A 26,494-nucleotide genomic window follows, 5' to 3' on the forward strand; every position below is an offset into this window, starting at 1 on the left:
TCTCACTGTAAAGACAACTTTTAGACCTATTGTTAAATATGTATAAGTTGGGAGTTCAACACGTCTCCCAGAGTCGTGGACGGCAGCTTCTTTCGTTGACCGGGACTTCAATGGCTGCTAAAATCTGCTTGTCAGTGGCCAGTGGTGGGAAGACGCCCTTTGCTAAACCGGAACTGATTAAAATCTCAGAGTTGAGACCATTCCCAGTCAGCAAGAGCTTGCCAAGTGCACACAGTTCCTGCTTCTGGTGTCTACTCTGAAGAGCACAGAATGGACGTCTGTCTGCCATTTCATTGGCAGTAGGATCTCTGCAGCTGCTGGTGAGCAAAATGGGGAGCAACAAGTCGGTACACAGGGTATAGCGCTAACTAAAGAACTCAGCGGAGAGTCCGGCTCTATGGCCTACTCGCCAAGATGAGGCGCGGACCCAGCCGGCCTCCGTTGTCTTCCGCTCGCCTCAGGTGCAGCGCGGATCCCTCCGCCGCAACGTGCATTCCCGATAGCGCTGCGCTCGGCTTTCCGGAAATACCCGGATGGAAGGGTAATGGCCGCCATCAGGGACTCGCAGGCAATGGGGACCACGACAGGTATTCCCTGTGAGCGGGACCGCCCAAACCGGCTAGGATGCCGGGACTTCTAGAGCACCAGCTAGGAGCCAAAGAGCGAATTTGTGGGGGCTCTCGGGTCCCCAATACGGGCTAGGGGATCCGCCTCTTGTGATAGGAAGCGCCTGTTAAAATAGTCCCGGCCATGCAGCGCTTCCGCCTAACTTGCTGCAAAGTTTTTCTGGAGAAGTCAGTCTTTTTATTCGGCGCTTTTGCAGGCTGCTAGGGTTGGTCTGTTCGCTTCGTAGCTGGGGGTTGTTTTAAGTGTGAGCTTTTGGAACTCTCCACTCTCCCACATCCTAGGGGCTGGGCGGGAGCGCGGCACGGTGTGCCTCCGCGCGCCCGAGGGGGCAGCGGAACCCCGGAGGAAGGGGCGGATCGGGCGCGGTGTTTGGGGCGAAGCGGGGCGCGCGGCGCTCGAAGCACCACTCGGCGGGTACCGCGGCTGGTCGAGACTGCATGGGCACCCCTCAGGCCCCACCCCTCGAGCTGTAGGTTCGCTAGCCCGACTCGACGGCATCCCTATTATGGTCTCAGTCTATGGTCTTTGGGGGCTGTTTCTTGCAGAGGTGCCAAGCTCCCTGGCGCTCGCACCCTTCTTGCCCTCTTAAGGGCTGTGCAAAGGTGCTCTTACCTGTAGACCCCAACCACTCAATGGCAGATGAGTTTTGGTGTAACTGGCTTTTTTGCACTTGAAGTGTCCATTTTGAAACTGTTCTTAACATGGTGTCCTCTTTGTCGAGTAGGTAGTCTCTGACTAGGTGTCTTTGGTAATTGAAAGTATTTGGGGGTGAATGTACTTAAGATAAAATGTTTTAGCTCTTAAGTAGACCAGTGAGACAGTTGTATCTTTAAAGTTCCGAAAACAAAAGTTGAGGCTCGGTTTCCCTTTTTTATGTTTAAAATTTGGTCTTTTAGTGTTTGTGAACCATTTTAGTGAAAACATGGTTGAGTTTCTTACCAGAAGTCTTAAAAAAAAAAAAAAAGAAAAAACTCTAGGAAAATGAAATTAGTGTTTAAAGGATTCATAAGAATGTTGAACTTTGTATGATTGTCTTAGTCATGAACAGTGAAGATAACAAACACATCAGGTTAGGAAATTAATTTGAGAGTCTGTGCATATTAGTCATAATCTACAGATATTGTTTGAATTGCCTTTTCTGCAGCAAAAGGTTTAATTTGAGCATAAAGTTAATATCTTCAGGTTGAATACCATTTTAATTGACTCATGGAAATTCCTTGTCATTGTCAGAGTTTAACTCCAGATCTATCCAAATGGGTTCATTTTCTTTCAGCAAATCTTTTTTCCCCTGAAATTTACAGACATTATGTTGCATTAATATTTTCAGGGCATTGGCATTTTGTGGGGGAAGGTAAACAGTAGACCACGTTGGTTTTTGCTAAAATTGTAATTACCAATTCAAACATTTTATATATGGTTGTATGAAAAGATAAAAGGACAGTGACCACAGTGAATATCTACTGTATGAACATAGAAGTGCTTCAGATTTTTACTATGTCACATTTCATATCCTGTCTTTTCTGGTAATAGTATCCTATGATGCCCAAAGTTTTTCTATTTTGAAATATGAAGAGAAATATTTTAGTCTGTATCTGTAATTTGACTTCAAAATACAACTTACAATGCCCTTTTAACGTACTTTTATTGTTATTTTTTGGTTTGTATTTGTTTGGAATTTTTCTCATTGGAGTATTGTGTGCTTTAAGGCACTAATACAACTTTTTTTTTTTTTTTTTAATTATATGAGACTTGAATTTTGCCTAGATTCCTTCAGGTACTCTACTAAAAGATTATTGACAAAACACTATAATCAGAAGAAAAGGACTATTACAAAATGTTGAAATTTTGCTTATTATCTGATCCAGGTGTGTAGGCAGTGAATGGGATATTGACTTCACATGATGAGCAATTTTCATAGGACATTATACCAGAGTGAGAATTGTTAAGAGGTAATATGGTAGTAGGATAACAGGGTTGGGCCAGACTAATGTTCCCTCTCATATTAAATAAAGATATTAACTATTTTGATTCCAAGCTTTGAGTTGTAACTTTTGTAAATATATAATGTTGTCACTGGATATCAATGACAATGTAATATGCATAGGTTCAGAGAGGTGGTTTTTCAAAATTATGCTATATTGAATGTTGAATGTTACCGAATTGAGTACAGAAATGTTTCACTAACAGTTTTCGTAATCAAAATTTTAAAATCTTGCATTTTGTTTGCAGATAATCATCTCTTCCTTTGATCACGGTTGCTGATTGTGACATTGTCCAAGCATTAAATTGTGTGCCTTTTATTCCTTCAAGAAAGAGGTATTGTAAAGACTGAAATACCTGGAGTATTTGATTTGTTACATAGTAAGTTCATATGTTTTAATACTAGATTAAATTAAAATAGTTATTTAAATATGAGTTTTCAAAAATTATAAGTTAGATTTTTTATTTTTGGTCGTAATAAATTATTTATACATGGGTTTTCCTTTTAATAGAAACCAAAAGGTAATTTTTGGTCTTATAGTTTATTATTTAATATTTTTCTTAAAGCTCTAAAGATGAATTTTAGGTTTGTCATTTTTATGAATGTAGAGGTAGTAATAGGGGCATCTGAGTAATGAACACTGGAGATAAAAATGATAGAAACTTATTTTATAGCTGTATAAATGGCCAGAAAAGTGACTGTGTTTTTGGTCTGGTCAGTGCTAAGTAGTACACCTAAGAAAAATTATGAAATATGTATTTATATTAATAGCATCTACATTATGAGTCAGAAAAGGGTGTGGGAATCACTATAGATTTATTACTAATTTCCTGGAGACAGTCATCTGAATATCCTGGTGTGGACAAAAGAAAAGGCAAAAATCTGGTAATAAATCCATGTTATTAGAGGGAAAGCTATGGAAATGTAGTGGGAAATATTTTACTCTTATACTGATTATCTACTCCTCACACACAGATGTCCTTGTTTGTATTTGATAGGTCTTAAGATATTTGAAATCCCAGAATTCTTGGGTATCTCAGTATCTTAAAATTCCTGTCATCAAAGGTATTAAATATACTCATTAATATAGCACTAAATGAGGAAAAAGATTTTGTATGTAACAGCTGAAGAGCTGAAGTAAACCATATCACCCTGCATTATTATTTTATCAATCATAACTGTGTTCCTCCTTGATCTTCACAGATGGTTTTCTTTTTCAGGGACACTTTTCACAAAGGCATGAATTTTTAATTTTGTCAAAAAATTTATGACAACTATTTTGAGTAGAGAGCAACATAGCTTGAGTTGAGGTACCAGTTTATCAATGTTTTTTTACTTGAATAACATCTTTTATAATATTTGTTTGAGCCTCTTGGTAGGAGATTTAAATGGGTACTGTGTTGTTCCTGAGTAGAGAAACTACTAAGAGTTTTTTATTCCATATTTGGTCTACATTATTCAAAAAAAGAAATATAAGTGCTTAGAACAAGAGCTTTGGATGTAGTGAAGTAAATAAGAGACTGCTGTATGATGACTTAGCAAATGATTTGGATTGTTTCATCTTGCAAAATTTATGAACAAAGTTTGACTAGAAATTTGTTGTGATTGGTCTGGCTGTGGGCTGGGGATATAGCTCAGTTGATAGAGTGTTTGACCCCCTCCCCCCCAAATAAATAAACCTATTCCCTGGTCGGCTGTGTGAGAAAGTGTCAGAATATTAAAATGAAAGTGCTTAGGAGAAATACTTGGCCTTGGTAATGCAAGCCTGTAATTCTAGCTACTTAGGAAGCTGAAGCAGGAGGATCACAAGATGGAGGCTAGCCTCAAAAGAAAAAATAAAAAGGGCTAGGTATGTAATTCAGTGGTAAAGGGCCTCCAGGCTTAATCCCCAATATCACCCCATAAAATAAATAGAAGCTTAAAAGAATTAAATAGGCTTCCCAGGGGGAATCTCATTTCAAGAGGTAGTAATAGCTAAAACCAAGTATTGGCTTTATAAAAAATTAAGTAACTCCAAGATACAGTAAAGCATCACTAGTTCCTTTTGAAAATTGGGTTGTAGGTTTTGACTGGTAGAAGACATACAGATTTTTGTCTATTTAGTATTGCATCATTTGGGAAACAACCCTCACTATTCTGAGTGGTTGGTGAGCTGTCAGTCAGTATTATAACTTATCCCAGTTACAGCAGTGATTATGTCTTACTCAAGCAGAGCCCATTAGAATTCTTTGAAATTGATGTATGAATGTGGAAAGAAGCTCCCTTTTCATTGAAGTTATTAATTTGGGAGGGAGCTAGTGACATTCTTTCCCATGTGTATGTGAATCCCATTTGTAGAGGGGGAATGTGAAGCCAGTAGAGATGAGAAATGGATAGTGATAGAGTGCCAATTTCAGTCTCAGGGAACATAGACCCCTGGGCTAAAATTCCATGTGTAATTGATTTGAATGGGATTGCAGCAGAAAGTGTTCTTATGATTATGTGACCCTTATAAATTTAAGGTGTGTGCATTGCATGGTCATTCACATACTCCACATATTTGCTTCTTTCCTCTACCTTATAAAAGATGCTTTTCACTTACTACTTATTCATCATTCATGCATGCATTTAGTTCTTCCTTCATTCAACTTACAAACAGTTATTGAGTGTCTATTACATGTAAGTATGTGCAGCTGCCTGAATGGTTAAGATTCTGAATGAGGCTGAGTGGATGGTGGACTTTATCTAATATAGCACATTTAAGAAATATATTTAGTTTACACAGACCAACAAACATGCTTTGAGAATAATCAGTGCTGTGCTTAACATTTCAGTAAGAATTAGAGGAGTTTGAAGAACTCAAAGTGCTTTCAGATAAGGAATACAAATTCATGTGTAGAGAACAACACAAAAAACAGATAAATGAATGCACAGTTGTTTTTTTAAATCTGAGTTCATTTAGGAAGGAAATTAGGGTTGGCCCATGTAGGCAGGTTTTTTTTTTAAAGGAGTCATAACTACACATGGGTTTTGACTTGTAAGTGGAGTTTTGATAGGCACAGAGAATAATTAAAGAAACAGTGGAGTTGGAAATGATTATTGGCTGATTCAAGATGGGGTGGAGATTGCTTTGTAACATTATTTTTGGGGAGTAAGAAGATAGTAGCAAATAAGATTTGACTTTTTAGGTAAATATGTGTGGCATTTAGAAAGCCAACCAGGAATTTCATTTCTTTTTACTTAGATAGAGGTTTCTTTGAGTAAAATGCTTATATTCCTTTTAAAATAATGCCATTTAGGGATGGTAAAACATAAAATAAATGTAACAAAATGGTGTAAAGTCATTCATTGTGGAAAAAACTCGGTTGTTTATCTATTTTGAATTTTTAAAAAACAGTAATTAACTTGGAATGCTAATGTATGTTTCATACATATTTTTTTCTTACCTCACCCTTTTCGAGAGATCTTTCAGTATAAACAGATAAAACCATACCCTATTTAGAAATACAGCCAGTTTAAAACTAATGTAGCAATATATTTATAAAAATATTTTAAAAGAGACAAATAACAAAACTGAAGCAATATTTGATTGCTTATAGAATTCATTTTGAGCTGGATACTAGGAATAGTATAGAGGTTAATATGTCACTTTGTCATTTAATGCTATTGTGTTTTAGACCCTTGCCTACTTTTTCCCCTCACAGCCATTTATCTGACCCTCAATTTGGAGAGTATCATTTGAAATATACCATTATACCAGAGTTGGCAAACTTACTATAAATGGCCAGATAGTAAATGTTTTAGGCCATATGGTTTCTGTCACAGTTATCAGCTGACATTATAACATGAATGCAGTCACAGACAATATGTAAATGAATGTGTGTGGCTGTGTTCCAATGAAAATTTACAACATAGGCCACAGTCCAGATTTAGTCCACAGGTTGTAGTGTGCCAACCTCTGTGGTAGACTTAATCAGGCATTTCACAAGCTCTCAGTCCTGTGTGCCTACCTGCTAACATCTTTATTCTCCTCTCTAGTTACTACAAATGATACTGTGCTCCTTTCCAAGTTCAATTGCAACTTATTCACTAGTTTCTATCCTTTCTGACCTGTTGAAAGGCATTGTTACTGCATTCATTCCTTTCTTTTACAGTTTTTCATTTACTAGAATTGATTCTTTCCTTATTCTGGGAACACTTTCTTCATTTGGCTTTCAGAATATTACATTCTGATTACCTTTAGTTTCACTGTTTATTTATTTTCCATTTCATTTGATGGTTCTTATCTTTTTCCTCTCAGACTTTGGTCTTCTGTATTTATTTCTTGTTTATTTCATCCTGTTCCAAATATATAAATTCATATATCTCTTCTTGACTCTTAAAATTTTATCTTCCACCTAAACCTCTTTATTCTATATCCAGTTACACATTCCACATTCCAGTTGGATGTCAGATAGACATCTCAAAGTTTACACAACTAACAATGACCTTTTGATATAATTCCCTGCTACTTTCATAGTCCTTTTTTTTTTTTTTTTTTTTCCTTAGTAAGGAGCAACTCAGTTCTTCCAGTGACTGGGGTCATAATTTTTAGTTATTCTTGATATTTTTTTTTCTCTCTCAGAAAGTATGTCAGCTGATCTTATGTTTTTCAAAATATATTCAGAATCTTACCATGCCTTATTGCTTTCATCAAGACCCATCATCTCATCAACTGGATAGTTGTAGTATATTAACCTTCAAACTGGTCCCTTGCTTCTGCTCTTAGATCCCTCTTAAATGCTGAAATGTAATCTCTTTAAAAAATAATTTGGCTCATGTTACTTCTCTGCTTCACTAGCTTCCCATCTCATACGTAGTAAAACCAAAGTCCTTACAGCATCGTCCATCAAGCCCCAAGCCCTATTTTTTGAGGAAGCAGTACTAGTGATTGAATCGAGGGCCTCATGCATACTTGGCAAGCACTCTGCCACTAAACCACATCCCCAGCCCTTTGTTAAAATTCTTATTTTGAGACAGGTTCTTGCAGAGTTGCACAGACTGACCTTAAACTTGTGATCCTCCTGCCTTAGCCTTCTGAGTAGCTGGGATTCCAGGTGTGTACCAACACAACTGCTCCCATGTTACTTCTTTGACCTAACTCTTACTGCTTCACCTTTCATTCTTTTGTTCAGTTGTGCTGATATTTTTGGTATTTCCCAAATAGGTTAAACATGCTGTACACTCAGGGTCTTGGTATTTACTGTTTCTCTACTTGGAGTACTGGCTCCCTCATTTTCTTAAGATTTTGGCTCCAGGGGGCTGCAGTTGTGGCTCAGTGATAGAGTGCTTATCTAGCATGTGTGAGGCACTGGGTTTGATCCTTAGTACCACATAAAAATAAATACATAAATAAATAAATAAAGGTATTGTCTCTAACTAAAAAATTTTGGCTCCAATAATACTTTTTTGTTTTGTTTTTGTTTTGGTTACTGAGGATGAACCCAAAGCCTCCACATTACTCTCCAGCTCCTAATAAGACCTTTCTAAGTGAGGCCTCCCTGACTTCATATTTAAAATTGAACTCTCTGGTTCTGTCTTTTCTTCCCTGCTTCATTGTTTTCTGCAGGGAAAACAGTGTCACCTTTAAATGTATTATATATAACTTATTACTTTATCACCTAAATAACTAGTAGAGTGTTAACTCCATGAGGGGAGGGATTTTTGTTTGCTTCATTGACTTTTGTATCCAGTACTTAGAACAAAGACTGGTACCTAATGGTGCCACCTATAAGTCCAGCACTATCCCAGATGCTGGTGTTACAGCAAAGAACATGTGTGTGTGTGTGTGTGTGTGTGTGTGTGTGTGTGTGTAAAACTAATTAGGACAAATTTAAATTTAAAATTAAAAAAAGGTTATATAAGTTTATAAATAATCTGGGGAGTTTAAATTTAAAAGATGAAATGGCATAACAATGTAACACATTTTGCCAAGGCACATGGCAGTAATTCCATCTACTTGCAAGACTGAAGCAGAATCACAAGTTCAGAACCAGCCTTAGCAACTTAATGAGACCCTGTCTCAAAATATAAAATTTAAGAAAAAGGACTGGAGCTGGAGCTCCATGTAGGCGCTTGCTTAGCATTCTCAAGGCCCTCAGTTCAATCCCAAGTATTACCAAAAAATATCCAAACAAATAAAATAGAACCAGATTGTGACTGACTACCCTTTTTGTAAGTATTTAAGGAAGGGAAAGATTAGTGAGAATTGCTTAAGTCTCATGTCCCTGTAGGAGAGAATTGGAATATTCAACTGTTACTGAATTTAGTTAGAGGAAAGGGAATGACATGCCTGCTGAAAGGAAACAGCATGAACAAGGTAAATTAAGGCATGTATGTGTGGGTAAGCATCTTTTATATTAAGCAGTTATGCATCATAGTTCATAGCATGAGAAATGTTTCCCTAAATCAGGAACTGTGTCTGTGTATTTTAATCTTTAATTTTAAATTTGTTCATGCCATCCTACCTTAATAGTATGTGGCTCACATGTACACTAAATTACATTTGCATACTTAAGCCTACATTTCTATTTTCTGTGTTTGAGTTACTTTTTAGGCCACATTGATTGGAAGGGAGCTGGCTTTGGTTATATATGTCAATTCTACAAAACTTTTTTTCTTATTTAAAACATAACAGGCATTAGTTCCTCTGGTGAATTTTTTAAAAACTTGAAACAGCTACAAAACAAAAAAACGTTAGTTTTTTCCCAAGTTATGAAGACAGTAGCTATTCAAGGGCACTTATATAAGTTCTGCTTTGAAAGTAATAGTCTTAGGGGTGTTTTGTTTTTTTTTTTTTTTTTTTTTGCTTTGTTTTCTAGATTCTTGTATTTTTCAGTAAATTTTTCCTGCTGCAAGCTACTTTGATCTCCAGTCATATATAAGTGTTTTATACTTATTTATCTCTACAGGAAAAGAGTAGGTAGCTCAAGAATGCAGTAGTTATAGAAAAAAAAAATCATGACTGTTTTCCTTTCTGTGTAATGTGACAAGTTGCATGCTGAGTCATAAATATGGCTGTGCTAAAATCAGAGTTAAAGTTTTTTGTTAGTGTTTAACCAACTAAAGTATAGTTAGTAGCACATAGAGTCTTCTTTTTTAGGCTCTGTAGAATGACTTTGCTTTTTATTTTGTTGTAAAGAGCGATATAACTCTCCAGGAATGGTACCTTTTGATTCACTCTGTTCAAATCATCCTTATCCTTGGCATTTTGCTTTGGGAATTTCTTTGTACCCAGTGTAAGAGTTGTATGTTAACATTGCTACTTTCCTGTTTCCTCATTTTTAATTTTAATTGTTACTCTAGTCTTCTAATTTTCTCACCTCTATTTTTACTCTTTGGCCAATTTATCTTGCCTTCTGGTACCATTCTAAGAATATTTCTGAAATAACTGCTTTTGAAACTTCTCTGTCCTCATAAACTAACAATGGCTCCTAGTTACCTTTCATATCAAGTTCACATCTGTCCTCTGTAGTCTTTCTTACTTAACCACCCATTATGCATTCATTCTTTCTTTGATCTAGCACTTGAGAGAAAAATGCTTTCCTTCCAACTTTTCTGTTTTTCAGGTTTAGATTGCTTTTGCTTTCTTTCTTACATGTTTAAGTCCTACTTCTCTTCAAAAGACCTTTACAGAATCTACCCTTTTGTGAAATAAACACAGTTAGCATTGATCTATCAACTTTCTGTCCTAAGTAATAGCAATCAAAGTGAATTACTAGTTCAAGCTGAAAGGAGGAGTTACTTTAAGGAAAAGGAAAAGGGATTCCTAAAATTCAAGGGCAAGAACATACAGGCAGACCTCAGTAGAGGCTTATGGCTACAAGCAATATCAGAGTAATTAGTTTCAGTGAGGGTACTTGGGAAAGCCAATGATCTCTTCCTATTGATTTGGTTTGTTTCTTTTATGCTGTACCATGCTGTCATTCTTTTAAAGAATTAACACGTCATCAGTAGTTTGGAGAATGTCTTTCTATATAGAGTTGTCTATTTTTTAAAAATATTTATTTTTTTAGTTGTAGTTGTACACAATACCTTTTATTTTATTTTATTTTATTTTATGTGGTGCTGAGGATTGAACCTAGGGCTTTGCACATGCTAGGCGAGCACTCTACCGCTGCTGAGCCACAACTCCAGCCCAGATTTGTCAAATATGTTTAACAAACATATAGTCATTGAGTATTTCTTCTGACAAAAATGACATAGAAATGAGGATCTTTTAATTTAAAAATGTATTGCATGCCTTAATCTACAACTTCCTTTATTTTAAAAATTAAAAGTATTATTCACAATAAATATCTTTACAAGTCAGTTCAGTGCCTACATCTTCTTTCGCTCTCCCCACCCCAGTCCCCATCCTCTGTTTCTTTTTCTTCACTGGCCAACAGTGGGCATTAGAAATATACAACATGTCCATTTGGGGCTGTGGCTCAGAGGTAGACTGTTCGCCTACCATACATGAGGCATTGGGTTCGATCCCCAGCACCACATACAAATAAAATAAAGATATTGTGTCCACCTATAACTAAAAAATAAATATTTTTTAAAAAAGAAAGAAATTATATAACATGTCAGTGCTAAGAATGTAGTTTGGTGTTGGAGCACCTGCCTCCCATGTGTGAGTGCCTAGTTTAATCCCCAGCACCTCAAAAACTAAAAACATGTGACATCTGTAACAATCGATTGGCAGAATTTTTCTTATTTTAATTTGTTTTGGATTCTACGGATGTTGCCCATATTTTCACTTAAGAGTCCTCTGTGACTTTGTTCTTTGCCCATTTTGTAATGTGTTTTTATTATTGTCAGATATATTTATATAAAAATGCATAAAATATACACGTCTTAGATAATAAAACAAATAACCTTTATATTAACTGTTTTAAGTTAACCAATGTGTTCTCTTTGGTTCTATTCTCCCTACCCATATGAAATTGCTATTCTGACACTTTGGGTATTTTTATAAGAATTAACTCCAAGTTTTTTAGTTTTGAAAATTTGGTAATAAGCCTAAATCTTGCATCTAGCTATGCAATGAAAAGTAACAGTGGTATTAGATGAAGGCTCCCAGGGGATGCTAAGGTGAACAAGGCACCTGGGCCATAGTCTAGCTTTAGTTTTTGTGGTAGTTAACTGGAAGCCCTTTTGGGGATGTTGGTGTATTAAGTCAAGAGTGAAACCTAGGAACTTGAGGGCTCACCATAATCAGAATCTGATGGGTCTGTAGTGTGGACAGATATTGGATATCTGGAAGAATGAGTAGTCTGGTTTGAAATTGGTTTTTGAGGTCACCATGTGACAAGTTACATGCTAAGTCACAGTGTGAATATAGGAACATAGAAAGGAAAACAGAAAAACCATCAGTAGATATCAACACAAGTCAAATACAGATGAGATCTGGGCCTGGCTCACCTGGGAATTCTGTGCTAAGGTTGAAAAGATGGTGTGAAGTTCTTAATGATGAGTGTTCATCTTTGACCTGCCTGGAACATGTGATCTGATGCCCAGCTTTTATACTGGGATTTCCCTTTACTGTTTATTCTCTATTTGGGTGGAATGTATCTTCTAGGAACTTCTTAAGGAAGGGTATCTGGCAGGTAAATTTTGAGATTTTTCTTTCATGTCTTCATTTTATCCTTACACTTGATCAATAGCTTGGCGAAGTATAGAATGTTCAGTTGGAAGTTTTACCTCAGGATTTGAAAGCATTGTGCTTTGTTTTTGTCTTCCCATTGTTGTTGTGAGAAGTCTGGAGCCTTTTGATTTCTGAACTTTTGTTATATGACCTGTTTTTCTCTCTATAAACATTTGGGATATTCTTTTTGCCCTACTGTCTGAATCTTTTGCAATGATATGCCTTGGTTCATATGATATGCCTTGCTGTGCATATAGAAGACATTTTTATCCTGGAAACTGATTTTCTACAGTTCAGTACTGTAAAAAATAATTTATGATTGCCTCCTTCTTTTTGTTTGTACTTTCTTTCTCCATCCCTGTGGTGTTAGACCTGAATTGCTTCTCTTAACTTTCTTGGTTCTCCTATTTTTATCTTGTATTTTAAACCTTCTACTTCCTGTCCTTCTTTTCCTTCCTGTATTGTACTGGGGATTAAATCCAGGAGCATTCTACCCTTGAGTTACTTCCTGAACTTTTTTCTAAAAAATTTTAAACCTTTTGTGACAAGTTGCCCAGGCAGGCCCCAAGCTTACAATCCTCCTGCCTCAGCCTCCCCAGAAGCTGTGATAACAGATGTATGCCACTATGCCTAGCTTTTTATTTCTTTTATTATTATTTTTGAGACAGGGTCTTGCTGTATTGCCTATATTGTCCAGGCTGTCCTTGGAATCATGGTTCTCCTGCTTCAGACTCCTGAGTAGCTGGCCTACAGGCATATGCCATTGCTTCTGATGTTTATTATATTTATTTAGAGTTCTTCTTTGTTCTCTTAATGTTCCTTTTTTGGGGGGGGTAACATTCTGTTCTTTTTTTCATTTTATTCTTATTTGTTCTAGGTAGTTATACAAGATAGCAGAATACTTTTTGATTCATTGTATACAAATGGAGCACAACTTTTCATTTCTCTGTTTGTACATGATGTAGAGTCACACCACATGTGCAGTCATACATGTACCTAGGGTAATGATGTTCATCTCATTCCACCATCTCTCCTGCCCCCATATCCCCTCCCCTCCCTCCCTCCCATTTGCCCAAGTTCTTCCATTCTTCTCATGCCTCCCCCCCCCCCATTATGGATCAGCAGCACTGTTTTTATTTCTATTTTTTATCAATGAGTGATTTTTGTTCTTTTTTCTTTTTGGTGGTGCTGGGGATTAAACCCAGTACCTTGTGCATGCAAGGCAAGTGCTCTATCAATTGTGCTGTATTCTTCAGCCCTTTGTCAATGAGTTTTAAAAAATATTTTATCTTAATGTATAATATCCACTTTAACAATTACTTTTTTCCATTGATTTGGTATGGATTATGAACTAATTTTAGAGGACTGCCTCAGATGTCTGTTGAGAGCCACAGCTGAAGGGGCCCCAGCAAACTTCCAGCTGCCAGCAAACTTCCAGCTGCCAGCTGATGATTGGCTCACAGCTGTCCCAGCAAACTTCCAGCTGTCAGCTGATTGGCTCCTCTGCGGTGATGCTCATTGGGCTGTTTCTCCGCCCTTTCAGACCACGGAGCTGCTCATTGGGGGACTCTTTTGGCTCCGCCCACATGACCCAGCCAGTCGGCCTCAAGAGCAGGAGGAGTGGGGGGGGCGTTGAGAGGCTTGTGGGAAGCTGGTGGTGGCAGTTGGGCTCTGAGAGAATTCCTGAAGAGCTGGTGTGGTGTGTGTTCTAAAAATAAAGTTCGTTTCTGCTTGATAAGTGGCTCGTGAATTGTGCCCAGCCAGACTGCAGCATTTGGTGGCACACGCCACACCACACGAGCTCTTCAGGAATTCCCTCAGAGCCCAACTCTGAGGGAATATTTGCTTATATGATTCTATAATTTGCCCTGTTCTGAGTTTTTAAATATAATTTGCAACCAAAGGAGATTTAAATCCAGAATCTTATTTAGTATACAAGGAACAGATAATCCTACATCTAGGTATGACAGTATTTGTAGTTGTAAAACACATTGTCTGTGTGAGAGAGAGAAACATGAAAAATAGGTAAGGGCTATGCAATAGGTAGGGAAATTAATAAGCCTTCCAGTAGCTCTTGAATTATATTTTCAGTGTGGCCTTTTTATTTTGTTGTGAATGTTACAAGTTTTTAGGACTGCAGAAGTGCATATTGGGATGAGAATAAATGTAAATTTATTCATCCTTCAGAAGTACTTAATATGCATTGCCAGGCACAAGTTTGAGGCCAGCCTTAACAACTTAGCAAAGCTTGTCTCAAAATAAAAAAGACTCAGGATATAGTTAAGTGGTAAATGTGCAGGGTGTTTTAAATGCAAGGACTGAAATTGTATCAGTCTTCATAACAGCAAAACATTGGAAAAGATTTCAAGTCCTACCAGTGAGTATCTCTTTAAATAAGCCAGAATACATCTGTTCTGTGAAATACTCTGCAGCCATTAAAAAGGGTATTTCCAGGCATTGGCCTGGAAAGAAGTCTATGATATAAAAGTGAAAGAAGTCAAGTTGCAAAAGTATGTATTCTATTTACATAGGAATAAATTGAGAAAACCCCATATATATGTATGACTTTTATGTTTACTTATCCATCCTTTATTTGATAATAATGCTCTGATTCTTTCCAGGGAACTATCCAGTCTCTATTCTCTAATCTCAGTTTATGTTATTAGATGGTGTTCACATGCTTCTGGCTCCAGTGAAGGCCGCCTGCAAATCAGGCCTGGTCATTCATAAAAATTTCTCTCACTGTAGGGATTGGTGCTTAAGAAAATTTGGGCTGAGACTTATGTTCTACTTTTGAGGGAGTAACATGCTCTTTTTTTAGTCTTGTACATAGAAGGATGTTAGCAGTCATCTTGGCATCACCTTGAACCTGAAAATGAAGCCAAGAGAATGAGAGATACCAGATACTAATTACATTGTTTGTATATCTAAGTGAAGCCTCCTCTTAGCTTAGTGTATTAGACATCTCCAGTAGTTGTAAATTCTGTTTTGCTCAGATCAGACTGAGTTGGATTTTTGGACATCTGTAACTGAGAGCACTAACTTCTTTGCAAACAGGTATGTTATAAATATATAGAAAATGGTCTGGGATGTTACCCATCAATTCTTCCAGTGCTTCATGGAAGAATTGCATTGAGGGAGAGGATACCAAGGGGGCTTTCTTCTTTTTACCCTAAATTTGGGTTATTTTGACTTTTTTACATGCCTATAAAAATGAGTGGAAACAAAAATTGGTTAAAAGCCCAATAAAAGAATAGTGTATTTATATACTGTTTTTCTCCACTCTTCTTTCCCTTCATTATTTTGAATTATAAAATTTACTATAATACTACTTTTAAAAATATTTACAAACAATACTGAAGATGTTTTTTAGTGTCTTACTTTCTTATATGGACTCTTTCCTCTGGTCATGGTAATGTACTCATTGTCTTCTGGATACCTGAGTCACATTGTTGACAGCTTTTTTCATAAATGGATGTTCAAAGAAAGCTCTAAGTAGTATCTGTATTTAAATTCATAATCAAGCCAACCATATTTTCTAAAATAATAGGAATACATAGTCTAGCAGAGAAATTTGTGCTGTTTCTATTATGGCAGGAAACTGGAAAATGTAGTGTAGACCCTAAAATGTTAGGCTTTTATAAATATTTGGATGGTTTTTATAGAAAGTCAAGAGAATGTTAAAAGGTGACACCAACCCATAAGGTTGACATTTGTGATGTGCATATATAGACACATGATAAATAATCTTAATTTAAAATAATTTGTCATTGTCAGAGAAATGAGAATGCTAAGTGAACTTTCTAAATAACTTCTTTTTGTAATGGGAAATGAACCCAGGGGTGCTTTACCACTGAATTACACCCCTAGTCCTTTTTATTTTTATTTTGAGACAGGGTATCATTAAGTTGCTGCCCTCAAATTTATGATTCTCCTGCCTTACCCTCCTAGTTGGCTAGGATTATGGGTGTGTTGTGCCATTGCGTTGTACTGAGCAGCCCGTTTACTTTTGATATGCTAAAATATATTAAATAATTTCATACCTTCTTAAATAGGGTATTCTTAGTACAATATGACTCTTTCTTGACATGTTTTGGGGCCATTATGTTTATCAGTAGTTCTGTATTGTAGAATGCCCTCAGGTTATTGGCACAGGTATAACTGTTTCGTACTTAGGCTATGTTACTTTAATTAGCTATGCTTCTAAGATTTTGTGCCTCTCCCCCCTTTCTATTGGGGTGAAAAATCACATAACATAAATTGGCATTTTAAAGTATATACTATAGTGGTACTTATTACATATATCTTCTGTGCACCCATTGCCTTCATCTAGTTCCAGAATATTTTGATCTTCCCAAAGGAGACCCCATACCCGTTAAGCAATCAGTTCCATTTTCCTTCTTCCTTTCAACTCCTAAAAACAATGAAGCTGCTTTCCATCTCTGTGGTATTAACTATTCTGGGTAATTCATGGTATCCCCTCTTCCTTTTTGAAAATATTTTTGCTCTCTCTCTCTGCCAAGGAGCTCTTAATCTTCTTCATTTGCTAAGGATTGTGAAACCAACACAATTTCACTTAAATTGTTAGGAAAAGTCAGATCTGCCTGAGAGTATGCAGAACTTGCCTATGAGGAGAGCTCATGTACTTTCATGAGTGGACTTCATGGCATCTCTTTTGGCTGCCACACATCCTGCTTAATATTTTCTGTTCTTGTTTATATACTGGAAGAGCTGCTGGATAGTCAGCACTGAATAAGCAATGTGTTAATGTACATGTCCTTTCTGCTTTAGATTAAAGCTGCAGTAGGGCAAGGACCACTTTTTTAATCTCTCCATAGCACCCATCAAAATACTTGATATTTATTAGGTATTTATTAGTTTTTATTAGAGTGAGTTGGTTTTTGGGGGGAGGGTGAGTATTAGGGAATGAACTCAAGGGTACTTGGCCACTGAGCCACATCCCCAGCCCTATTTTGTATTTTATTTAGAGACAGAGTCTCACTGAGTTGCTTAGCACCTCGCCATTGCTGAGGCTGACTTTGAACTTGCCATCCTCCTGCATCAGCCTCCCAAACTGCTGGGATTACAGGCATGCACCACAGTACCCAGCAGATTGAGTTGCTTTAAAAGCCTATTTTTACTCTGGCTATCAGTCTTTGGGAAATGTTACTTTATAAGAAAAATTTTTAATTATGTAGATATTTGAAATGGGATTGATGGGATTTAGAAGTATGAAAATATAGGTGTTTTTTGGCACTTGTAGAAATACAGTTTTGGACATGTAATATTACTATAAGAAGTAGTTTGCTTTTTGTAATGAACCCCATGATAGTCCTCTCTATATGTAGCAAATAGGTAATACCATCTATGTGGTAATACCACACTATGGTCTTCGGCAAACGGAGAACCCTTAATTATAACGTTTCACATGTTTGAACCTTACAGTCAGATTCTGATATGGTGAAAGTTACATAGGTGGTTATAATGCTTGTCATTGTTGAGAAACTGCTCTATAGGGAATATTCCAGTTCATATGGAGTGCCCACCAGGTACATGGGAACTTTTATCTATCCCTTTATTATTATTTTTTGTAGTTTTGAAGAACAAAATGTTTTTAAAAATGTAAAAATTACATTTAGCAATACAGTACAATATTTAGAGTAAAAAAATTAACATTTTACTATATTAGGCATGGCATATTAAAAAATCAGTAAGCTGGCACCTTTCTAATATATATTGTTAGTTTAGCATGTACATTAATGTGCTTTTTTAGATGTGGCCTAAAATAGATTTGAGAAATAATATAAGGATATTTTAATCTGTAAAGCAATTTGACTTTTAATTATATTCCTTCAGTAAAAGATTTCTGTAACACTGAAGTTTTTAGGTATTTAGATTAACTAAAATTTAAACATGAGATCTTTGGTCATTATGAGTGGAGCTTAATATGATTTATACTTTATTTTCTTTAGCTTATCCAGTTTTATCTAATATTTGCTTATGTATTTAAGAACATAAAAATAAGAAAATCTAAGTTTTCTAAAATATAATTTTATATGTTTACTATTGAACTTTTAGTACTCAAATTCCAATCTCAGCAACATACTTGGTAATCAGAAGGTAATGGTTCTTAACAGTTTGTTAATGGTTCTTAACAATCTTTATGTGTGTTTTCTTTTTCTTTCCTTCTTTATGTCTTTCGTTCTGAGGATGGAACCCAGGCCCTTACACATGCTGGGAAAGTGCTAGCACATCCCAAGCCTCACTGAGTTTTCAGGGTGGTCTTGAGTCTAGTTCTCTTCCTTACTCAGCCTTCTCAGAGCTGGGATCACAATTGTACGCCCCCCCACACCTGGCCTTGTGTATTTTCTCAATTTTTTACAGCAGCCTTGTGAAGGAGGAAGGGGAAGTACTGATTTTCCCCCATTTTTCCAGGGAAGAGATTATAACACAGATTCAAACTTGTTAGAATAACCCGACCAGTAGGTACTTTAATTAGTGGAAGTGGATAGTAATGGTTATATTCTAACCTGCCAGAGGCTTTCATTACTCCCATCTGCCTGAGTACTTGGGACCAAAAAACCTCAAATAGCCTAAATGGTAGGAAACCAGACCAGGTAGTAGACAGACTTCAAGAATAAGGGATGTTTCTGTTTCTTTCAATTTTTTCCTACTTATTATTTTTTCACCATTTAGTAGTGATAACTTTAGATAGTAAATGTCGTCTTTTTGTTGTTGTTTGTGTTAGATGAATCAGGCTTTTATTTTAAATGTAGATTATCTCTGGGTAACTAAGGAAATAGAAAATTCGGGGTGAAATCTTTCGGGATTGAGAATTACCTTATGAGTAATGTAATATGTGTAGGATCAACTATGCGAGTGAAAAAGTAAAAGTTAATAGTATGCACAAACCATGTGTGCTTAACTGGTATAACTGGAGCTTATGTTTTTAGAGCTCTCTTGTTAGGATTTTTTTTTTTTATTCCTAGAACTGGGCATGAACCCAAGACTTTGCAAGCAATCTACCACTGAGCTGCATTCCCAGCTCCCCACCTTTTTTAAAATCATATTTTGAGACAGGGTCTCACTAAGTTGTCCAGGCTGGCCTCCAATTTGTTATTCTTCTGCCTTAGCCTCTTGAGTAGCTGGGATTATAGGCCTGTGCTACTACCATGCCTGGCTCTGAAGCCATTTTTATTCCATCAGATATAGCGGTGCATGCCTGTAGTCTTAGCTACTTAGGTGGTTGAGGCAGGAAGATCCTTTGGGCCTTGGAGTTCAAGGCTGGCCTGGACAACATAATGAGAACCTATCTCAAAAAATAACTTTTTAATCCTGTTTTAAAACTATTTTACTATAAAAATCTTAGAGCTCTAGGGTACTTATCCAGCTGTTGTTTTCTTTTAATGAGGAAACTGAGGTGCAGAGAAGCTAAAGCTTTCCCAGTGTCATATAATAGAGTTTAAACTAGAGTATGCTTTCCTGACTTCCAAATGAATTTTAGTTTTACTTTAAATGATTACTTCTTGCTACGTTTTTCTTAACATACTTAACAGGTGGTTTGTGTCTTTAATATACATGCTTGATTAGTATTTCTAGTCTGCTAATATGAATGTAGAGATATAAAACTTACTTTGAATTTTGTGATAAAAATTTCAATTTTTTTGTTTAATTTTAGGTGAAATGTTGTGGGGAAAATTCTGGTTATTTTGAAGATGTCTCGACACAGTATCATTTCCTGTTTAAATTACAGATAACTTCAGAGATTTTCAGAACAAAAGAAACTGAGATTTTTAATTAAATCATGCCATCTGAACAGAAACAGTTTTTTTGTGATGAAAACCAAACTACATTTAAAAAAGAAAATGATGTGGAAAAGGTGATATCTGATCCTATCAGATCAGCACCTAGACCAAAAATTTCAGAAAGTAGTTTTCATTATGATCTTAAAAATGTGAAAATTGATTTGCCGAAGATAAATATTCCAAATGAAGTCCTAGTGAAAAGTGAAGTTGACAAATATAGAAAATTATTTCAGAGTAAACCACAGACTGCAAGAAAATCTATCAGTGTAAAGACTGTGAGCTGTGTAGAGGAGTGCATATTACTTCATAAGTGTGAGAGACCTGAAGAAGAGGGTATAAAAATGTCTGCAAAAATACTCAATTTCAGCTGTTTAAAATGCCAAGACAGCACTCTATATAGCCCAAATGATTTGCAGAAACACTTTCAAATGTGGCACCATGGTGAATTGCCTTCATATCCTTGTGAAATGTGCAGTTTTTCAGCAAATGACTTCCAGATATTTAAACAACACCGACGAACCCATAGGAGCACTTTAGTAAAATGTGATATTTGTAACAATGAGCGTGTATATACTTTATTGGATTTGACAAAGCATTTCACATCTACACATTGTGTTAATGGTAATTTTCAATGTGAAAAATGCCAATTCTCCACCCAGGATGTTGGCACATTTGTCCAGCACATTCATAGACATAATGAAGTTCATTATAAATGTGGTAAATGCCATCATGTATGTTTTACCAAAGGGGAGCTTCAGAAGCACCTTCATGTGCATTCTGGTACTCTTCCCTTCACTTGTCAATATTGTAGCTATGGTGCCACCCGTAAAGACTATCTTGTAAGACATGTTATAACTTTGCACAAAGAACACTTGTATGCAAAAGAAAAACTGGAAAAAGACAAATATGAAAAAAGGATGGCAAACACTTCATCGGGACTCAAGTTAATACTGAAAAGATATAAAATAGGTGCATCAAGGAAGACATTCTGGAAACGTAAGAAAATTACTAATGGAAGTGACAGAAATATAGAAGAAAACACTCAAGTGCTTAATAAAATGAATAAAACACAGACCAAATTTGAAGACCAGAGCTATCATGGTGAAGAACATTTAAATGAGGAAAAGGGTGAAAGACTACACTGTGAGAATAGTGATAAGCCTGCAGAGTTGGAGTCAGGAAAACCAGCTCTTTTGTCCACTGGGCAATGTAATAGAGCTGAGGAGGGATCCAATGCTACTTCAGGTTTCTTGAAGACTGCTCTACAAGGACCCACAGTATTAATGGTGAAAAATAATAAAATAACAATTCCTGCTAACTATAGTGCTAAGTTTATGGGCTTCAAGATGGTAGATGGAAAACAGCATATTGTAATAAAATTGTTGCCTACAAATAAGCAGAATTTATACTCACCCACCTCACACTCAGATGCTGCAAAAGACAGTACTACTAATTTGCACCCCCAGACTCTGGACACACCTGGATTTTTAACAGGAGTAACAACTGAGATAAGTGACACAGTTTATATGAAACCACCTCCGTTTTCATGTTCATCTCCTGTGCTTTCAGGGAAAGTAATTTCAGAGAAAGAAATGGCTTTTATATCAGAAAAGAATAACATGCTTCCAACAATGGATTATGGCAAAAGTGTATCTTCTTTACCAACAACATCAGAATTGGTTACCACGTCAGTGACCACAAAAGTTGAAGCAAGAGATAATGTTGACTTATGGGGAAATCATATCATTCAGAGTCATCCTGAGGTGTTAGATACTACCATTAAAAGTCCAGACAAAGTCAACCATACTACCAAACCAAATGCATACAACAGTGGAGACATGCACAACTATTGCATTAATTATGTCAACTCTGAGTTACCTGTTGAGTCCTCCAATCAAGGATCATTGCCTTTTCATAATTACTCAAAAGTGAATAACTCGAATAAACGTCGAAGGTTTTCAGGAACAGCAATGTGTGAAAACATTCAGAGAGAATCTTCAAGCAAAACAGTTCAGCAACCAGTTAGTGAGACAGCTTTATCACTAGTGAGGAAGGAGAGCTCAAACCCAGATAGCCTGTTATCATCTGTCAGCTTTTTAAATGATAAAGATGGAATTTTAAAAATGAAAGCTGAAGTTGAAGAACGATGTGTTTTAGAAAAGGGACAAAACCTGTACACTAATGAAAACCAAAACTTAGAGAATGTAACTGAAAAATCTAACTGGAATGACATTTCTAGTGTTGATTCACCTCTGATGCCTAGAATTACATCTGTTTTTTCTCTCCAGAGCCAACAGGCATCCGAATTTTTGCCCCCTGAAGTAAACCAATTGCTTCAAGATATATTAAAACCAAAATCTGATGTAAAACAAGACTCTGACATTCCAAATCAAAGCCTGCCACTTCATTGTGACCAGTCATTTCAGAAACACGAGGGAGAAGGCACAATAGTTGAATCTTCAAACGACTTCAGAGGGCAAGAAATCTTCACACTTCTCTCTAGTAATGGAGGTGTTGATGTGCCCCCAAATGATCTGAATTTAAAATGTAATGGAAAGGAAAAACAAGTGCTATCTGTATCACAAGATGTGAGAGATTCAGAAAAGACACCTAGAATTTCAGGTATTGGCACATTACTTAAGACTCAGTCAGATGCAATAATAACACAGCAGCTTGTAAAGGACAAACTACGAGCCACTACACAAAATTCAGGTTCTTTATATATGCAGAGTCCACTTCTAAACACAGAACATAAAAAAACTATATTTGTTCAAACCCCAAAAGGTTTTTTTATACCACTGCATGTTGCCAATAAGCCTGGATTCCATGTTTTTTCAGGAAGACCACGTCCACTAGTTAGTACGCAAGGTGTACCTCCTCTTTTAAACAAGAAGCCTGGGATGATTTTGACATTCAATAATGGGAAACTTGAAGGTCTTTCTACTGTAAAAACTGAGAGTGCTCAAGTTTGTGGAACTGTGACCAAGGATCCTTGCAAAACACCTTTTTTAAAGGTAGAACAAAACAACAATTGTCTAACACCTGCATTTTGTTCCAGCATTGGCAGTTGTTTGAGCATGAAAAGTAGCTCAGAAAATACATTGCCATTAAAAGGCCCTTACATTATTAAAACATCAGCAAGTTCTTCAGTGAAAGCTATTCCTATTCCCAATGCATTGTCTGAGCAGCAGGGAACAAAATTAAATATCTTGGATTCAGTAAAACCTCAGAATGAAATTTTTTCAAAAACACCACTTTATACCCTCTTGCCTGATGGCACACAAGCTGTTTTTTTAAAGTGTGTGATGCCAAATAATGCTGAGCTGCTTAAGCCTAAGTTAGTCCAAAATAGTTCTTATTATCAAAATATACAGCCAAAGAGACCTGAAGGAACATCACAAAAAATATTGCTGAAGATTTTTAACCCTGTGTTAAATGTGACTGCTGCTAATAATCTGTTAGTTAGCAACTCTGCATCCTCACCACAGAAAGACGGTGTACCATCTAATCAGACTATAGGTGGAGAGCAGAAAGAGCTAGAATCTTCTAGAGATGCCTTACCGTTCTTATTAGATGATTTGATGCCAGCAAATGAAATTGTTATAACCTCTACTGCAACATGCCCTGAATCTTCTGATGAACCAGTATGTATCAGTGACCATTCAGAGGCCAGGGTATTAAGATGTACGACAAATTGTACAATTGAGAGAAATTTCAATAGAAGAAAGACTTCCCCCAAAAAATTTTCAAAAATAAAAACAAGTGTAAGAAATAAAGATTCTGAAACTGCCTTTGTAGCTAGAAACAGAAACTGTAAACGAAAGTGTAGGGATAGTTCCCAGGAACCTCCAAGAAAAAAATCATCATTGCATAGAAAGTGTAAAGAAAAGGCTAAAACTGAAGATGTTCGTGAAACATTTGGATTTAGCAGACCTAGGCTTTCAAAAGATTCAGTTAGAACTTTGCGGCTTTTCCCTTTTAGTTCCAAACAGCTTGTGAAATGTCCTAGGAGAAACCAACCAGTTGTGGTTTTAAATCATCCTGATGCAGATGCACCAGAAGTAGTGAGTGTGATGAAAACTGTCGCTAAATTTAATGGACGTGTACTTAAAGTTTCATTGTCAAAAAGAACTATGAATGCTTTACTGAAACCAGTTTGTTATAACCCTTCAAAAACAACTTATGATGATTTTTCCAAGAGGCACAAAACATTTAAACATGTTAGTTCTGTGAAAGAAAGGTTTGTGCTAAAATTAACACTCAAAAAGACAAGCAAAAATAATTATCAGATTGTAAAAACTACCTCTGAAAATGTTTTGAAAACTAAGTTTAATTGTTGGTTTTGTGGTAGAGTATTTGACAATCAGGACGCTTGGGCTGGTCATGGGCAGAGACATTTAATGGAAGCCACTCGGGATTGGAATATGTTAGAATAAGGTATTGAAAAGCAAGGAAAAGAAAAGCAACATTACCTTAGAAGAAAACACTGGGTTGAAGTACCATACTACATGCAGCTTTTACTTGGTATAGTTCCTGAAATTAAATAGTTTTAAAAGTCATGTGTTTTTGGAAGAACAAAAGCTTTATGTGTGGTACTTGAAAATGCCATCGTTGCACACACAAGTTTTGGAAGAAACTAATCAGCACAGTTGTACCTTGATTTTTTTAAAGATGTGTTTGTGGGAAGTTAGGGCTAAAGAAAATTTTGATAAAAAGTTTTCCCAATTTACTTCTTTAGAGACTCTTAGTAGAGGGTAATGGCAGCTCCATTCCCTCTCTTCTTCCACCAGCCTTATAAATCTGATATATACAGCTCCTCTGAAGATGGAGAGCTCTTTCATGATGGAGTTGAGAAATATCTCCTCACTTGTGAAGATATACTGAGAGCTTGGGTAAAAAAGTTACTTGACATTTGCTAAATACAGTTTAAAGGGTATTAGACTCCTTTGAAAGTATCTTTTAACTTACTATAGTTACATTAAATAAAGCTCAGAGTATGGGGCAAGTAAACCCTGTTTTATGTTAAGCTCTCTTCTATGTCAACAATTGGAACATCCTCCCAATGTGATTTTGATTTTCTAAATGGCCATGTCAAGCATTGCAATAGATGGGCAGCCTCAAGAGAATCTCTTTGTCTAGTTTCAAGTCCAGTTAAAGAATTTCAACGTTTTCCTTAAGCTGATTATATTCTCCAATGATCCCATTGCACAGAATTGTGCTCATCTGAATTAAACTGTTTCCCAAAAACCAAGTGACCATCTTTTCTTGATTGCCATCCCTTAACCGTGGAACATAGAAACACTTCTAAGGGAATAGATTTTCTTGAAAATTAACATTTTTTTTTACAGAGATGATATTTTGAAGCATGATTAGCAAGGCAGATCATGTTTTTGTCAGTTTAATTACTATTATTATCTGAACATGTCCAAATTAGGACAAACCATTTTTGTTAGCAACTTTTCAGTATAATGGACAACCCAAAGCAGATATATACTAATTGTTGGTGTTGGAAAATGGGGAAGAATTAACACTGGACTCTGGTAGTTCAGGACAGATTCCTAAGGAACATGCCCAAAGGAGTTTCTGAGTGAACATTTTCATAACAATCAATAGATTTAAATTTTTTACCTTGTAAGTTTGGATCAAATTTTGTTGGATCATTGGGTAATGAAGTTCTTATATTACAAAATTGTGTGTTGTATGGTTTTTGTTATATTGTTACTATAAGTGTTAATGATATTTTCATTGATTGGATGAAAACTTCAGGGCTTCTTTTCTGTATATAACAAATCTGTACATATTTTTTGTACTTTGTTATGTAAATTTTGCACAGAAAGTTTTGTCACAAAAATTTATTTTCTTTTAGTTTAGTTCTGTGCATGCACTAATAAAACTGGTTGTTTAATTTAAAGAGAATATGTAAAACTTTAACCCATGTTATTTTCTATTTTTCTTGGTTATTATTTCAGATGTGGATTTTTTTTAGGTAAAATTAATTTTTCAGGGATTGAACACTATTGTTAGCAAGTGCCTAAAAAAGATGTGAAACAGTTTACATATGTCAACTGTAACAGTAAGGTCCCAAATGGGCCCATTCCCCTAATAGTTTTTTATTTTAAAGAAAGCCATACATAGATGCTTCAAGCTATCTTGCTATGCACATTATACTTGTACTGTTTTTGTGCAGTTTATCTACTTTCTTAGTGAAGTATTTTTTTGTATAAAACCTGGTAAAATCGTGTTTCTTAAAAATTGAGCCTAAGAATGGAGTTGATTGGAAATACACAGTATATATTAATAATGTATATGGTGTTTAAAGAATGGTAAGCATTGTTAATTTCATTGTTCATTGTTGATGAATGTTTTCTTCAATTAAAGTTATCTTAAGTTTGTGTTTACATAAGAATTTTTTTAACTGTGCTAAAACCTAAT

The 26,494-nt window shown here is 36.1% G+C and overlaps 1 protein-coding gene across 1 annotated transcript; it reads left to right on the forward strand.

Annotated features, from left to right (window-relative positions):
- Window positions 1-531: 531 nt before the first annotated feature.
- Znf518a (zinc finger protein 518A) lies at window positions 532-26,494 on the forward strand. The gene is made up of 3 exons (XM_076834328.1): window positions 532-587; window positions 2,857-2,943; window positions 19,936-26,494. Exon 3 carries the CDS (start codon window positions 20,062-20,064, stop codon window positions 24,496-24,498), a length of 4,437 nt encoding a protein of 1,478 aa, XP_076690443.1. The 5' UTR covers window positions 532-587; window positions 2,857-2,943; window positions 19,936-20,061; the 3' UTR covers window positions 24,499-26,494.

Source organism: Callospermophilus lateralis, chromosome 15 (assembly GCF_048772815.1).
Source record: "Callospermophilus lateralis isolate mCalLat2 chromosome 15, mCalLat2.hap1, whole genome shotgun sequence".
In the NCBI taxonomy this organism is placed as follows: Eukaryota; Metazoa; Chordata; class Mammalia; order Rodentia; family Sciuridae; genus Callospermophilus; species Callospermophilus lateralis.

What these genes read in the sequence shown, in the direction of transcription:
- Znf518a (XM_076834328.1), top strand. Translation starts at nt 20,062, where the DNA reads ATGCCATCTGAACAGAAACAGTTTTTTTGTGATGAAAACCAAACTACA.